The sequence below is a fragment of the Nerophis lumbriciformis genome, linkage group LG17 (genome assembly GCF_033978685.3).
Source record: "Nerophis lumbriciformis linkage group LG17, RoL_Nlum_v2.1, whole genome shotgun sequence".
Lineage (NCBI taxonomy): Eukaryota > Metazoa > Chordata > Actinopteri > Syngnathiformes > Syngnathidae > Nerophis > Nerophis lumbriciformis.
In genome coordinates, this window is record NC_084564.2 from 715,001 (window position 1) to 730,000 (window position 15,000).

A 15,000-nucleotide genomic window follows, 5' to 3' on the forward strand; every position below is an offset into this window, starting at 1 on the left:
AATACAATTTTAGAGAAAAAATACAACCTTAAAAATGATTTTAGGATTTTTAAACAAATATACCTTTTTACCTTTTAAATTTCTTCCTCTTCTTTCCTGACAATTTAAATCAATGTTCAAGTAAAAAAAAAATTTTTATTGTAAAGAATAATAAATATTTTAGCTTCTGTTTTTTTGACGAAGAATATTTGTGAAATATTTCTTCAAACTTACTATGATTAAAATTCAAAAAAATTATTCTGGCAAATCTAGAAAATCTTTAGAATCAAATTTAAATCTTATTTCAAAGTATTTTGAATTTCTTTTAAAATTTTTGTTCTGGAAAATCTAGAAGAAATACTGATTTGTCTTTGTTAGAAATATAGCTTGGTCCAATTTGTTAAATATTCTAACAAAGTGCAGATTGGATTTTAACCAATTTAAAACATGTCATCAAAATTCTAAAATGTATCTTAATCAGGAAAAATTACTAATGATGTTCCATAAATTATTTTTTTAATTTTTTCAAAAAGATTCAAATAAGATAGTTTTTCCTCTTCTTTTTGTCGGTCGAATTTTGAATTTTAAAGAGTCGAAATTGAAGATAAACTATGTTTCAAAATTTTATTTTAATTTTGTTCGTGTTTTCTCCTCTTTTAAACCGTTCAATTAAGTGTTTTTTTCATCATTTGTCTACAAAAAAACTTTCGTAAAAGGAAAAAAAAATGTACGACGGAATGACAGACAGAAATACCCATTTTTTTATATATATAAATTTATTTAGCTATTCTTGTTTAAATCACACTTACGTGTAACTTACAAATGACAATATATTTATTTATTTAAGTGTGTATCAAACTGGTAGCCCTTCGCATTAATCAGTACCCAAGAAGTAGTTTTTGGTTTCAAAAAGGTTGGTGACCCCTGTACTAGGGCATCAAATCAGTGTCAGTTGAGTCGGTCCATAGGTTGCCTGTAGGGATTTTTAATGTCCAGCAGATGTCAGTATTTAGTGACACAGTATCGACACAGTATCAATACACTTTTGCAATGTGTCGAAACGCTTCATGACGCCTCATCAACCCATCACTAATTGTGAGTGTTTTTATCACCTGTTTCATCAGGTCCTTCCTTGTTTAGTTTAAGGGTGTCTTTTGGGTTGACTTCCTCTTTAGTGCTCTTCATTTTGGATTTTGTCACTCCTTAACCTGCTGCCTTCTGCCTTTTTGAGGTGACGACCTCTACTAAAGAGAGCACACCTGACAGAATGATCCCACCAACGAAGGGAGACGGGCTTAAATCGCCAGGTGGGATAATCTATACAAACAAGCCACAGGTGAGGGGTGAAGCGCTGCGAAGCAGAGTAAAGCTACTGCAGACTGAATACAAACAAAACACGGAAGTGAACCCAAAATAACACCAGAAAGACACTCATAAACTAAAGAGAGAATGACCTGATGAAATGGGTTGTAACAAGTGTTGTGTTTAGACAAATTATACGACTGTCTGTGTTTATTTTTTTATTATCCAGCAGACCGTGCAGGTAATTACGACAGTTTGTTCAGGTGCCGTGGCGACGCATAAATAAAGACACGGGTATATGCGATAATCAGCCTGTAATAATGACAAATAAGGAAGCAACAGCACACAAAAGTTTGCAACACAACAAAATTTCCTTCTCAAAGTCACGTTTGATTTTTTTTTTTCCTTGATTGACAACTTTTCCAGGATTTCAAGATGAATATATATAAATAAGCTGTACAAAATATACAATTATCAAACACAGAAGTGTGATTTTTTTATTTTTGTCATGACTTGATCTTGGGTGTTAGCTTTTCCGGGATGCAACGGAAAGGTGGCTCGGGCGAGACGGGAATGAAGGTACATGATTTATCAATATATCAAAAAAAAGTACAAACGAAAAGCGCGCACAGTGGCGGAGAATAAACTATGAAACCAAAAGACTATAGCAAAAAAGTACAAACGAAAAAAACACGCACTATGGCGGAGAACAAACTATGAAACCAAAAAGACTATAAACATGGAACAAAAACTTACTTGGCTTGGACAAAAATAGTTACTTGAGGAATGGACATGGAAAGAATGGACAGAGCATAAATGTGGTGAGGTCGTCAGAAAGACAAACTGAAAAACACTGAACTTAAATACTACAGACATGATTAACGAAAACAGGTGCGTGACTCAAGACGTGAAACAGGTGCGTGACGTGACAGGTGAAAACTAATGGGTTGCTATGGTGACAATCAAGAGTGCACAATGAGTCCAAACGTGGAACAGGTGAAACTAATGGGCTAATCATGGAAACAAGACAAGGGAGTGAAAAGACAGAAACTAAAGAGTCCTATAACTAAACAAAACATGATTACACAGACATGACAATTTTAGTGCAAAAAAAAACCCAAAACGGACAAAGTTGGTAAATGTGAATAAATTGAAAGACAATTAGATACTCTACCTGCAAAAATGATTAGAAACATTTAGGACTACTACGATCTTAATAATCGGAATGTTCCAATAAGACATTTGAATATGGGACAAATTGAAATAAATCAATCTTTAAATAATTAAATGTCATTACTTCTATGTTAAATATGTGTTCAATATTTGTATTATTTACCTGTTGTATTATATTTACAATGTATTTGAAGTATTGGCACGATTATTAAATAAGTAATTAAATCATTCAAAACACTATTTAAAGTAAAACTGAATGAAATAGTTAATTGTTTTTTTTTTAAATAAATTGTTCAACAGAATTATTAAATTTAATGACAGTTAATAGTGCATGTCTTATTTAATTAAAAATGATTGAATAATGACATTTAAATCAATATGAGAAGATGGATTTAAAACTTTACAACTAAAACCTTGTAATTACACCAAACGGCCACTAGATGATGCTGTTTCCTTCCCATTGACTTTTGGGAGTTGTTGAATAAATCAAAAACACAATTGTATGGCGCTCGTGTTTAAATAGAATAAATGTTTATAAGTTCCATACAAGTAGAGTCACGATTATTGTTTCAAATGCGATCTTTGCGCGCCGCTTCCCGGTTGTAACCGGCAGAGTGGGCGTGGTGTGGATCTGGGACAACAAGCCGCAGACGCGCCGTGACGCCGCCGCGCATCAGTCGAGCTTCCCCCGCGGAGGAGCCAGGGTCCGCCGGCTGACGTCTCCGCGAGAACCGAGACTCGTGTTCGCCCTCCGCGGCACTCCCTGGGGCTCCCATATGGCGGAGAGCCAGGCGCCGACGCCGACCGGGAGCGTCCTGCCACTGTGAGCCGCCCGTCGGGCCACCGGAGGCGGACTCGTGTGCGCGATGAGCGGCGGAGAAGTGGTGCTGCAGGGCTGGCTGAGGAAGTCCCCGCCGGAGAGGAAACTGCGGAGATATGTGAGTCCTTCTCCGGCTAACACACCTGCACTTCTTCCACCTTCTAGAACATTCTACTAGCTGACACTTCTTCTACCTTCTAGAACATTCTACTGACACTTCTTCCACCTTCTCGTCCTTGCACACAACAATATCTTCATGACTTGCTGAGTCAGCCTCTTATTCCACTCAGCATGATTCAGCGCACTTTCATCCAGCAACTCGCTTACATTTCACTCCCTGCAACTTATTCCCGCTTTAAATGGTCTTTCTACAAATGTTCGTATACTTTCAACAGCTATTTTACTTCTTTTTAGTCGCTGATTTGACACCATGATCTTCATTTTTGCAGAACTACATTTTGTCTATTCCTTTTTAAAAAGCTACATATATTTCTCAATATCGGCCGATAAATGCTTCAGAATGTAATATCGGGAATTATCGGTATCGTTTTTTTTTATTATCGGTATCGGGTTTTTTGTTTTTTTGTTTTTTTAATTAAATCAACATAAAAAACACAATTTACTTACAATTAGTGCACCAACCCAAAAAACCTCCCTCCCCCATTTCACTCATTCACACAAATTATTTTATCAAATAATTAAACTAGTTTTTACAATTTTTTCCTAAAATGTAGTCTTTTTTTGTCTTATAATTTTTTTGATATTTTCACTTGTTTTTATTTTTTTGCCCCTAAAATCTAGTATTTGTATCTATAATTTGTCAAATAATTTAACTAGTTTTAGTATTTGTTTTCTCAAAATCTAATCTTTTTTTAATATAATTTTTTTGTCAGGGGATTTTACTCGTTTTTACAATTGTTTTCCTAAAATCTAGTTTTTTTAATCTTATATTTTGTCTGATAATTTTACAAGTTTAAAAAATAAATTAATCCTAAAATCTAGTCTTTTTATCTTATATTTTGTCCAATAATTTAAGTAGTTTTAGTATTTATTTTTCTTTAAATATAGTCTTTTTTATCCAATATTTTGTCAGATAATTTCAGTCATTTTTAATATTTTTTTCCTAAAATCAAATCTTTTTTTATTTTATATTTTGTCTGATAATTTCACTGGTGTTTAGTTTTTTCCCCCCCTAAAATGTAGTCTTTTTTTATCTTGTATTTTTTCAGATAATTTCACTAGCTTTTAGTATTTTTTCCCCTAAAATATAGTATTTTTTCATATATATTTTATCAAATAATTGAACTAGTTTTTACAATTTTTTCCTAAAATGTAGTCTTTTTTTGTCTTATAATTTTTTTTGATATTTTCACTTGTTTTTATTTTTTTGCCCCTAAAATCTAGTATTTGTATCTATAATTTGTCAAATAATTTAACTAGTTTTAGTATTTGTTTTCTCAAAATCTAATCTTTTTTTAATATAATTTTTTTGTCAGGGGATTTTACTCGTTTTTACAATTGTTTTCCTAAAATCTAGTTTTTTTTATCTTATATTTTGTCTGACAATTTTACAAGTTTAAAAAATAAATTAATCCTAAAATCTAGTCTTTTTATCTTATATTTTGTCCAATAATTTAAGTAGTTTTAGTATTTCTTTAGCTTTTTAAAAAGCTACATATATTTCTCAATATCGGCCGATAAATGCTTCAGAATGTAATATCGGGAATTATCGGTAACACAATTTACTTACAATTAGTGCACCAACAAAAAAAAACTCCCTCCCCCATTTACACTCATTCACACAAAAGGGTTGTTTCTTTCTGTTATTAATATTGTGGTAGGTTCCTACATTATATATCAATATATATCAATACAGTCTGCAAGGGATACAGTCCGTAAGCACACATGATTGTGGTCCACTAATAGTACTAACCTTTAACACTTCATTTGACTCATTTTCATTCATTACTAGTTTCTATGTACCGTATTTTCCGCACCATAAGGCGCCCTGGGTTATAAGCCGCGCCTTCAATGAACGGCATATTTCAAAACTTTGTCCACCTATAAGCCGCCCCGTGTTATAAGCCGCATCTAACTGCGCTAAAGGAATGTCAAAAAAACAGTCAGATAGGTCAGTCAAACTTTAATAATATATTAAAAACCAGCGTTCTAACAACTCTGTTCACTCCCAAAATGTACGCAAATGTGCAATCACAAACATACGTATATCAACATGGACAGAGCTGCGTGAAAAAAGCCACCCGGCCTCTTCGCGTAAACTTAAACTTACCTTAACCACTCGCTCATCTTTTCTTCATCCATCCCTTCGAGTTAGCTTTTATGATGACGCCGGCTGGAAAGGTCTCTTTTGGCAAGGTCTTCCTTTTTGAATATCACCATGGGTGGAAGTTTCTGGCCATTAGCATGGCAAGCTAGAACCACAGTGAAGGATGACTTCTCATTCCCTGTGGTGCGAATATTCACCGTACGTGCTCCCGTTGTATCCACAGTGCGGTTCACAGGAATATCAGTTGCTGTGAAATCGTAATCCGTGTGCGGATGGAGAGATTGCGTCTTTTCATGAACCGGATCCCTGACGCTTAGTAGGAGCCATTTTGTGGTCTTTACAGATGTAAACACACAAAGGAAATGAAACGTACGGTATATCCGCGCGCTTTTTCTTCTTCTACGCGGGCGGGTGGTTGCTTACAGTAGAAGAAGAAGCGCTTCCTGTTCTATGGGGGCGGGTGCTTACCTTGGCGGTTGCTTGCGTAGAAGAAGAAGCGCTTCCTGTTCTACCGGGAAAAAAGATGGCGGCTGTTTACCGTAGTTGCGAGACCGAAACTTTATGAAAATGAATCTTAATATTAATCCATATATAAAGCGCACCGGGTTATAAGGCGCACTGTCAGCTTTTGAGAAAATTTGTGGTTTTTAGGTGCGCCTTATAGTGCGGAAAATACGGTAACTGTTTTTATATTGTTTTACTTTCTTTTTTATTCAAGAAAATGTTTTTAATTTATTTATCTTATTATTATTTTTTTATTTTTTTTGAAAAGGACCTTATCTTCACCATACCTGGTTGTCTAAATTAGGCATAATAATGTGTTAATTCCACGACTGTATATATCAGTATCGGTTGTTATCGGTATCGGTTGATATCGGTATCGGTAATTAAAGAGTTGGACAATATCGGATATCGGCAAAAAGCCATTATCGAACATCCCTAAAAATAACTGTTGAAAAAAGATAATTTGGTTTTCCCCACCCAGAAAATATTGTTTAAAGATTCTGCCACATTCCAAGGATGCTTCATTTAAGGATGCAAGTTCCATAATCCTGGTTTTCAGAATAAAATACTTACTTTTCTATCTCAAGAGTCCTGATAATTTCTAGATATGCAAATATCAATGAAGAAAGTCCCGTCTAGTCAAATTGAGCCAGCAGGCACAAGGCATTGATACAACGTTGATTATACGTCCAACAACAATGCAGTAGTTGTATTTGTAAATGATGTTGATGTCTAGTTGGATCAACGTTGTTGGTTGGGAAATGACCACATTTCAATGTCAAATCAACGTCAGAACCTGACATTGATTAAACGTGATCAAAAAGCATGTTGTTTCAACGTTAAGTTTGAGTTGCTTAACCTCAGAACCTCATTCAACAACTTCTCAACGTTGTTTTAATGGGAACTAACTGCATGGACAGATCATTTTACTAGTTCGTACTTTTTTAAATCTAGTCTTTTTATCTTGTCAGATAATCTCACAGGTTTTTACTTTTCCCCCCTAAAGTACAGTCTTTTTACCTTATACTTTGTCAGATAATTTCACTAGTTTTTACAATTATTTTCCCTAAAATATAGTCTTTTTTTATCTTGTATTTTTTCAGATAATTTCACCAGCTTTTAGTATTTTTCCCCCTAAAATATAGTATTTTTTCATATATATTTTATCAAATAATTGAAGTAGTTTTTACAATTTTTTCCTAAAATGTAGTCTTTTTTTATCTTGTATTTTTTCAGATAATTTCACTAGCTTTTAGTATTTTTTCCCCTAAAATATAGTCTTTTTTCATATATATTTTATCAAATAATTGAACTAGTTTTTACAATTTTTTCCTAAAATGTAGTCTTTTTTTATCTTGTATTTTTTCAGATAATTTCACTAGCTTTTAGTATTTTTTCCCCTAAAATATAGTCTTTTTTCATATATATTTTATCAGATAATTTCACTAGTTTTTACAATTATTTTCCCTAAAATGTAGTCTTTTTTATCTTGTATTTTTTCAGATAATTTCACTAGCTTTTAGTATTTTTTCCCCTAAAATATAGTCTTTTTTCATATATATTTTATCAAATAATTGAACTAGTTTTTACATTTTTTTCCTAAAATGTAGTCTTTTTTTGTCTTATATTTCTGATATTTTCACTTGTTTTTATTTTTTTGCCCCTAAAATCTAGTATTTGTATCTATAATTTGTCAAATAATTTAACTAGTTTTAGTATTTGTTTTCTCAAAATCTAATCTTTTTTTAATATAATTTTTTTGTCAGGGGATTTTACTCGTTTTTACAATTGTTTTCCTAAAATCTAGTTTTTTTTATCTTATATTTTGTCTGATAATTTTACAAGTTTAAAAAATAAATTAATCCTAAAATCTAGTCTTTTTATCTTATATTTTGTCCAATAATTTAAGTAGTTTTAGTATTTATTTTTCTTTAAATATAGTCTTTTTTATCCAATATTTTGTCAGATAATTTCAGTCATTTTTAATATTTTTTTCCTAAAATCAAATCTTTTTTTATTTTATATTTTGTCTGATAATTTCACTGGTGTTTAGTTTTTTCCCCCCCTAAAATGTAGCCTTTTTTTATCTTGTATTTTTTTCAGATAATTTCACTAGCTTTTGGTATTTTTTCCCCCTAAAATATAGTCTTTTTTCATATATATTTTATCAAATAATTGAACTAGTTTTTACAATTTTTTCCTAAAATGTAGTCTTTTTTGTCTTATAATTTTTCTGATATTTTCACTTGTTTTTATTTTTTTGCCCCTAAAATCTAGTATTTGTATCTATAATTTGTCAAATAATTTAACTAGTTTTAGTATTTGTTTTCTCAAAATCTAATCTTTTTTTAATATAATTTTTTTGTCAGGGGATTTTACTCGTTTTTACAATTGTTTTCCAAAAATCTAGTTTTCTTTTATCTTATATTTTGTCTGATAATTTTACAAGTTTAAAAAATACATTAATCCTAAAATCTAGTCTTTTTATCTTATATTTTGTCCAATAATTTAAGTAGTTTTAGTATTTCTTTTTCTTTAAATCTAGTCTTTTTTTTTATCCTATATTTTGTCAGATAATTTCAGTCGTTTTTAATATTTTTTTCCTAAAATCAAATCTTTTTTTATTTTATATTTTGTCGGATAATTTCACTGGTGTTTAGTTTTTTTTTCTTCCTTAAAATGTAGTCTTTTTAACGTATATTTAGTTGGATAATTTCATTAGGTTTTAGTAATTTTTTCCTCCTTAAATCGAGTCTTTTTACCTCATATTTAGTTTGATAATTTCACTAGTTTTTAGTATTTTTTTCCTAAAATGTAATATTTTAACACATCTTTTGTCAGATAATTTCACTAGTTTTTACAATTATTTTCCCTAAAATGTAGTCTTTTTTTTATCTTGTATTTTTTAAGATAATTTCACTAGCTTTTAGTATTTTTCCCCCTAAAATATAGTCTTTTTTCATATATATTTTATCAAATAATTGAACTAGTTTTTACAATTTTTTCCTAAAATGTAGTCTTTTTTTGTCTTATAATTTTTCTGATATTTTCACTTGTTTTTATTATTATTTTTTTTTATTTCTAGTATTTGTATCTATAATTTGTCAAATAATTTAACTAGTTTTCTCAAAATCTAATCTTTTTTAATATAATTTTTTTGTCAGGGGATTTTACTCGTTTTTACAATTGTTTTCCTAAAATCTAGTTTTTTTTATCTTATATTTTGTCTGATAATTTTACAAGTTTAAAAAATAAATGAATCCTAAAATCTAGTCTTTTTATCTTATATTTTGTCCAATAATTTAAGTAGTTTTAGTATTTCTTTTTCTTTAAATCTAGTCCTTTTTATTCTATATTTTGTCAGATAATTTCAGTCGTTTTTAATATTTTTTTCCTAAAATCAAATCTTTTTTTTATTTAATATTTTGTCTGATAATTTCACTGGTGTTTAGTATTTTATTTTCCCTAAATGTAGTCTTTTTAACTTATATTTAGTTGGATAATTTCATTAGTTTTTAGTAATTTTTTCCTCCTTAAATCGAGTCTTTTTACCTCATATTTAGTTTGATAATTTCACTAGTTTTTAGTATTTTTTTCCTAAAATGTAGTATTTTAACACATCTTTTGTCAGATAATTTCACTAGTTTTTAGTAATATTTTCCTAAAATCAAATATTATTTTTATCATATATTTTGTTGGATAATTTCACTGGTTTTTAGTAATATTTTCCTAAAATTTAGACTTTTTATCTTACCTTTTGTCAACTCTTCTTCTGCAGTGCTCCAGTTGCGGCGTAAGTTGGAGTTTACAAATGGTTATTCAGACAGAGTACAGTTGGACACAAAAGGAGCATAAAACATGTTTTAATTGGGATTTCCACTCGGATAATAATCATCATCATCATCATGCATGTGTACTTATTGATATGTCCTATTTGGAGGGGGGACAGGTGCACTCCCATGCTGGTGTGTTGTTTACATACTGGTGTGTTGTTTACGTGCTGGTGTGTTGTTTACGTGCTGGTGTGTTGTTTACGTGCTGGTGTGTTGTTTACATGCTGGTGTGTTGTTTACATGCTGGTGTGTTGTTTACATACTGGTGTGTTGTTTACATGCTGGTGTGTTGTTTACGTGCTGGTGTGTTGTTTACATACTGGTGTGTTGTTTATGTGCTGGTGTGTTGTTTACGTGCTGGTGTGTTGTTTATGTGCTGGTGTGTTGTTTACATGCTGGTGTGTTGTTTACGTGCTGGTGTGTTAGCTTTGTCATGATGTCATCTTTCATGGGGAAAATCCTCCTCATCCACTTTTTCACTGGCTTCCTCGTTGTCTTCCACTTACAACACAATAATATTTGCTCAGCCGCCATGTCCATGCGTAGCTGCAGTGTATAAACAGGAGCAGGGCCACAGATAACATGACGTGGGGCGGGGGGGTCATGAGACGCGGACAACGAGCAGACGTGTGGACACAATCATACTATTGCTTCCTCTTGAAAAAGTCCAGCAGGAACAATGGCGACTATTTAGGCGCCACTTTTTCATCCGACTCGCGAGACATTTGTCGTCATTTTCTTCCTTCAACAACACGACCTTGTGTCGACATTGACATATTGAAAACAACTCATACCATTCATCATCATCGCATCGATCATGCATCAACGCAGATTAATCACATTATTTGTTTTACCTTGAAGGGTAACTGCACTTTTTTTGTAGAATGTTATTCACAAGCCTTATGTGAGACAGGAACACGTATGTTTTTATTTTTTTTATTCTAAGTCGTAAATAAATGCTAGCAAAAGTCAGCGAACAATGGAAGTTTTATATACACACTGTAAGTATATATGTAGTATCTAGTAACATTCACAATAACATGTAGTATTTACATATTTTATATACACACTAAGTATATATGTAATGTAGTAACATTCATAATAACATGTAATATTTACATATTTTATATACACTGTAGAATATATGTAGTATCTAGTAACAATCATAATAACATGTAATATTTACATATTTTATATACACACTGTAAGTATATATGTAATGTTGTAACATTCGTAATAACATGTAATATTTACATATTTTATATACACTGTAAGAATATATGTAGTATCTAGTAACATTCATGATAACATGTAATATATACATGATGTAAGTATATATGTAATGTAGTAACATTCATAATAACATGTAATATTTACATATTTTATATACACTGTAGAATATATGTAGTATCAAGTAACAATCATAATAACATGTAATATTTACATATTTTATATACACACTGTAAGTATATATGTAATGTTGTAACATTTGTAATAACATGTAATATTTACATATTTTTATACACTGTAAGAATATATGTAGTATCTAGTAACATTCATGATAACATGTAATATATACATGATGTAAGTATATATGTAATGTAGTAACATTCATAATAACATGTAATATTTTCATATATTTTATGTACACTGTAGAATATATGTAGTATCTAGTAACAATCATAATAACATGTAATATTTACATATTTTATATACACACTGTAAGTATATATGTAATGTTATAACATTCGTAATAACATGTAATATTTACATATTTTATATACACAATGTAAGTATATATGTAATGTTATAACATTCGTAATAACATGTAATATTTACATATTTTATATTCACTGTAAGAATATATGTAGTATCTAGTAACATTCATGATAACATGTAATATATACATGATGTAAGTATATATGTAATGTAGTAACATTCATAATAACATGTAATATTTACATATTTTATATACACTGTAGAATATATGTAGTGTCTAGTAACAATCATAATAACATGTAATATTTACATATTTTATATACACACTGTAAGTATGTATGTAATGTTGTAACATTCGTAATAACATGTAATATTTACATATTTTATATACACTGTAGTATCTAGTAACATTCATAATAACATGTAATATATACATGATGTAAGTATATATGTCATGTAGTAACATTCATAATAACATGTAATATATACATGATGTAAGTATATATGTCATGTAGTAACATTCATAATAACATGTAATATATACATGATGTAAGTATATATGTCATGTAGTAACATTCATAATAACATGTAATATATACATGATGTAAGTATATATGTCATGTAGTAACATTCATAATAACATGTAATATATACATGATGTAAGTATATATGTCATGTAGTAACATTCATAATAACATGTAATATATACATGATGTAAGTATATATGTCATGTAGTAACATTCATAATAACATGTATTATTTCCATATATTGGTCATTTCAATTATTAATTTCACAGACACATCACAACGTTTGCTATTTCATTCAACAACAACAACAACACTACTAAGCATCATGTAGCAGTGTTGCTAAGTGCTAAACAAGATACACAAACATAATAAAACAATCACTTACTGTACAATGTCTGCTCTCACCGGGATAAAGACTGACTGATGGGATGTTTATACGCTGGGAACAAATGCTCCTCTTAAAAAGAGGAAACAAAAGTTATTTTTGCTTGTCTTGAGCAAGAAAATCTGCCAGTGGAACAGTTCCAAATGGTCTTGGTAAGATAGTTTTAAATTAGAAATGATTTATCAGCTTTAAAAAGGTAAAAATGATCTCGAACTTAACAATTAAAGGTAAAAAATAACAAACTTCAAAAGTAGTCCTTCAGAAGATGTGTTGTTTAAAAACAAAAACAAGTTGTCATGTCTGACTGAAAAGGAATATTCATGTGTGGTATTCAGTTTGTTGACTTATGTGGACTAGAAATGAGCAATGCACACTTGAGACTGTGAGTATCTTCCAGAAGCATTCACCACAATCCTCACCAGGATTATATATATATATATATATATATATATATATATATATATATATATATATATATATATATATATATATATATATGTATATATATATATGTATGTGTGTGTGGGAAAAAATCACAAGACTATTTCATCTCTACAGGCCTGTTTCATGAGGGGGGGTTCCCTCAATCATCAGGAGATTTTAATGGGAGCATTCACATACCATGGTTTATATAGGGCACAGAGTGGGTGGGTACAGGCTGGCGTAGGGGCGTGGTGATTGGCTCATGTGTTACCTAGGAGGTGTTTCCGTCTGTGGCGGCATGCTGTTACAATTTCGCTGCGCTTGTTGAGGGATGACAGGTCTGGACGGTAAATAATAAACAGTTTCTCTTTCAAGCATAGGTTGCATCTTTTATTACCACTATTGTAAGGTGTGCTGGATGCAAGAATTTGCCATGTTATTGAATATTCAACATTATTGTCTTTGAGGTCCCAAATGTGTTTGCTGAGTTCTGTGGTATTCCGCAGGTTTTGGTTCCTGAAAGAAGCCTTGTGATTGTTCCATCTGGTTTTGAATTCACCCTCGGTTAATCCTACATATGTGTCGGATGTGTTAATGTCCTTGCGTATTACCTTAGATTGGTAGACAACTGATGTTTGTAAGCACCCCCCGTTGAGGGGGCAATCAGGTTTCTTTCGACAGTTACATGCTTTGTTGGTTTTGGAGTCGCTCTGACTGGGGGTCGACGGCTCATTTGCAATTGTTTTGTTGTGGTTTGAGATGATTCGTCGTATATTGTTCATGCAGCTGTAGCTCAATTTAATGTTGTTCTTGTTGAATACTTTTCTTAGGTTGTTGTCTTTGGGAAAGTGTTTGTCAATCAGATTGAGGAATTTGTGTCCAATGTTCGTTGAGACGTTTTTGCTGTATGGGGGGTTGTACCAGATGATGCCGTTTCGTTTTCTGTTCTTTTTTGGCTGGTTTCCTGGCGTGGGTTCATAGGTGAGGGTGAAATTGTATCCGCTTTCATCAAGGGCTTTTTGGTACGGGGGGGTTGCTTGGTCAAATTCAGCTTTGCTAGATGACAGCATCGATAGCCTTTTATTGATTCCGGTAGGTATTCTTTTCGTGGTGGTGGGTGGGTGGTTGCTGTCATGGTGCACGTATTGGAGTGTTGTGTTGGGTTTCGTGAATGGTTGGTAGCTGTTATTTCTCAGGTTGAAAGTGACGTCAAGGAAGTTGACGGTTTGCTTGTTGGCTTCAATCGTGATCCGTAGGCCGTTCTCTTTGAAAATTTGGCATATGCGCTTCTTGGTATTCTCGCTGCTCCTTGGCGAGGCGCGACACACTGCCAGTCCGTCATCACGGTAAATACCAAGGTTCAGATTGAGGCTAGCGAGCTGGGAGAGGAGGAAACTCCCAACGAGTTCACACGTTTCTGCTCCGTCAAAACTTCCCATAGGACATTAACACATCCGACACATATGTAGGATTAACCGAGGGTGAATTCAAAACCAGATGGAACAATCACAAGGCTTCTTTCAGGAACAAAAACCTGCGAAATACCACAGAACTCAGCAAACACATTTGGGACCTCAAAGACAATAATGTTGAATATTCAATAACATGGCAAATTCTTGCATCCAGCACACCTTACAATAGTGGTAATAAAAGATGCAACCTATGCTTGAAAGAGAAACTGTTTATTATTTACCGTCCAGACCTGTCATCCCTCAACAAGCGCAGCGAAATTGTAACAGCATGCCGCCATAGACGGAAACACCTCCTAGGTAACACATGAGCCAATCACCACGCCCCTAGGCCAGCCTGTACCCACCCACTCTGTGCCCTATATAAACCATGGTATGCGAATGCTCCCATTAAAATCTCCTGACGATTGAGGGTACCCCCCCTCATGAAACAGGCCTGTAGAGATGAAATAGTCTTGTGATTTTTTCCCACACATACATATATATATATATATATATATATATATATATATATATATATATATATATATATATATATATATATATATATACATATATACATACAAACCCCAAAAAGC

The 15,000-nt window shown here is 32.0% G+C and overlaps 1 protein-coding gene across 1 annotated transcript in view; it reads left to right on the forward strand.

Annotated features, from left to right (window-relative positions):
• Positions 1 to 3,195: 3,195 nt before the first annotated feature.
• gab2 (GRB2-associated binding protein 2) overlaps positions 3,196 to 15,000 on the forward strand; it is a 91,778-nt gene continuing 79,973 nt past the window's right edge. Inside the window, exon 1 of the mRNA XM_061972171.1 lies at positions 3,196 to 3,392. Coding sequence (XP_061828155.1) covers positions 3,321 to 3,392 — 72 coding nt within the window. The 5' untranslated portion in view covers positions 3,196 to 3,320. The remainder of the gene's footprint in view (positions 3,393 to 15,000) is intronic.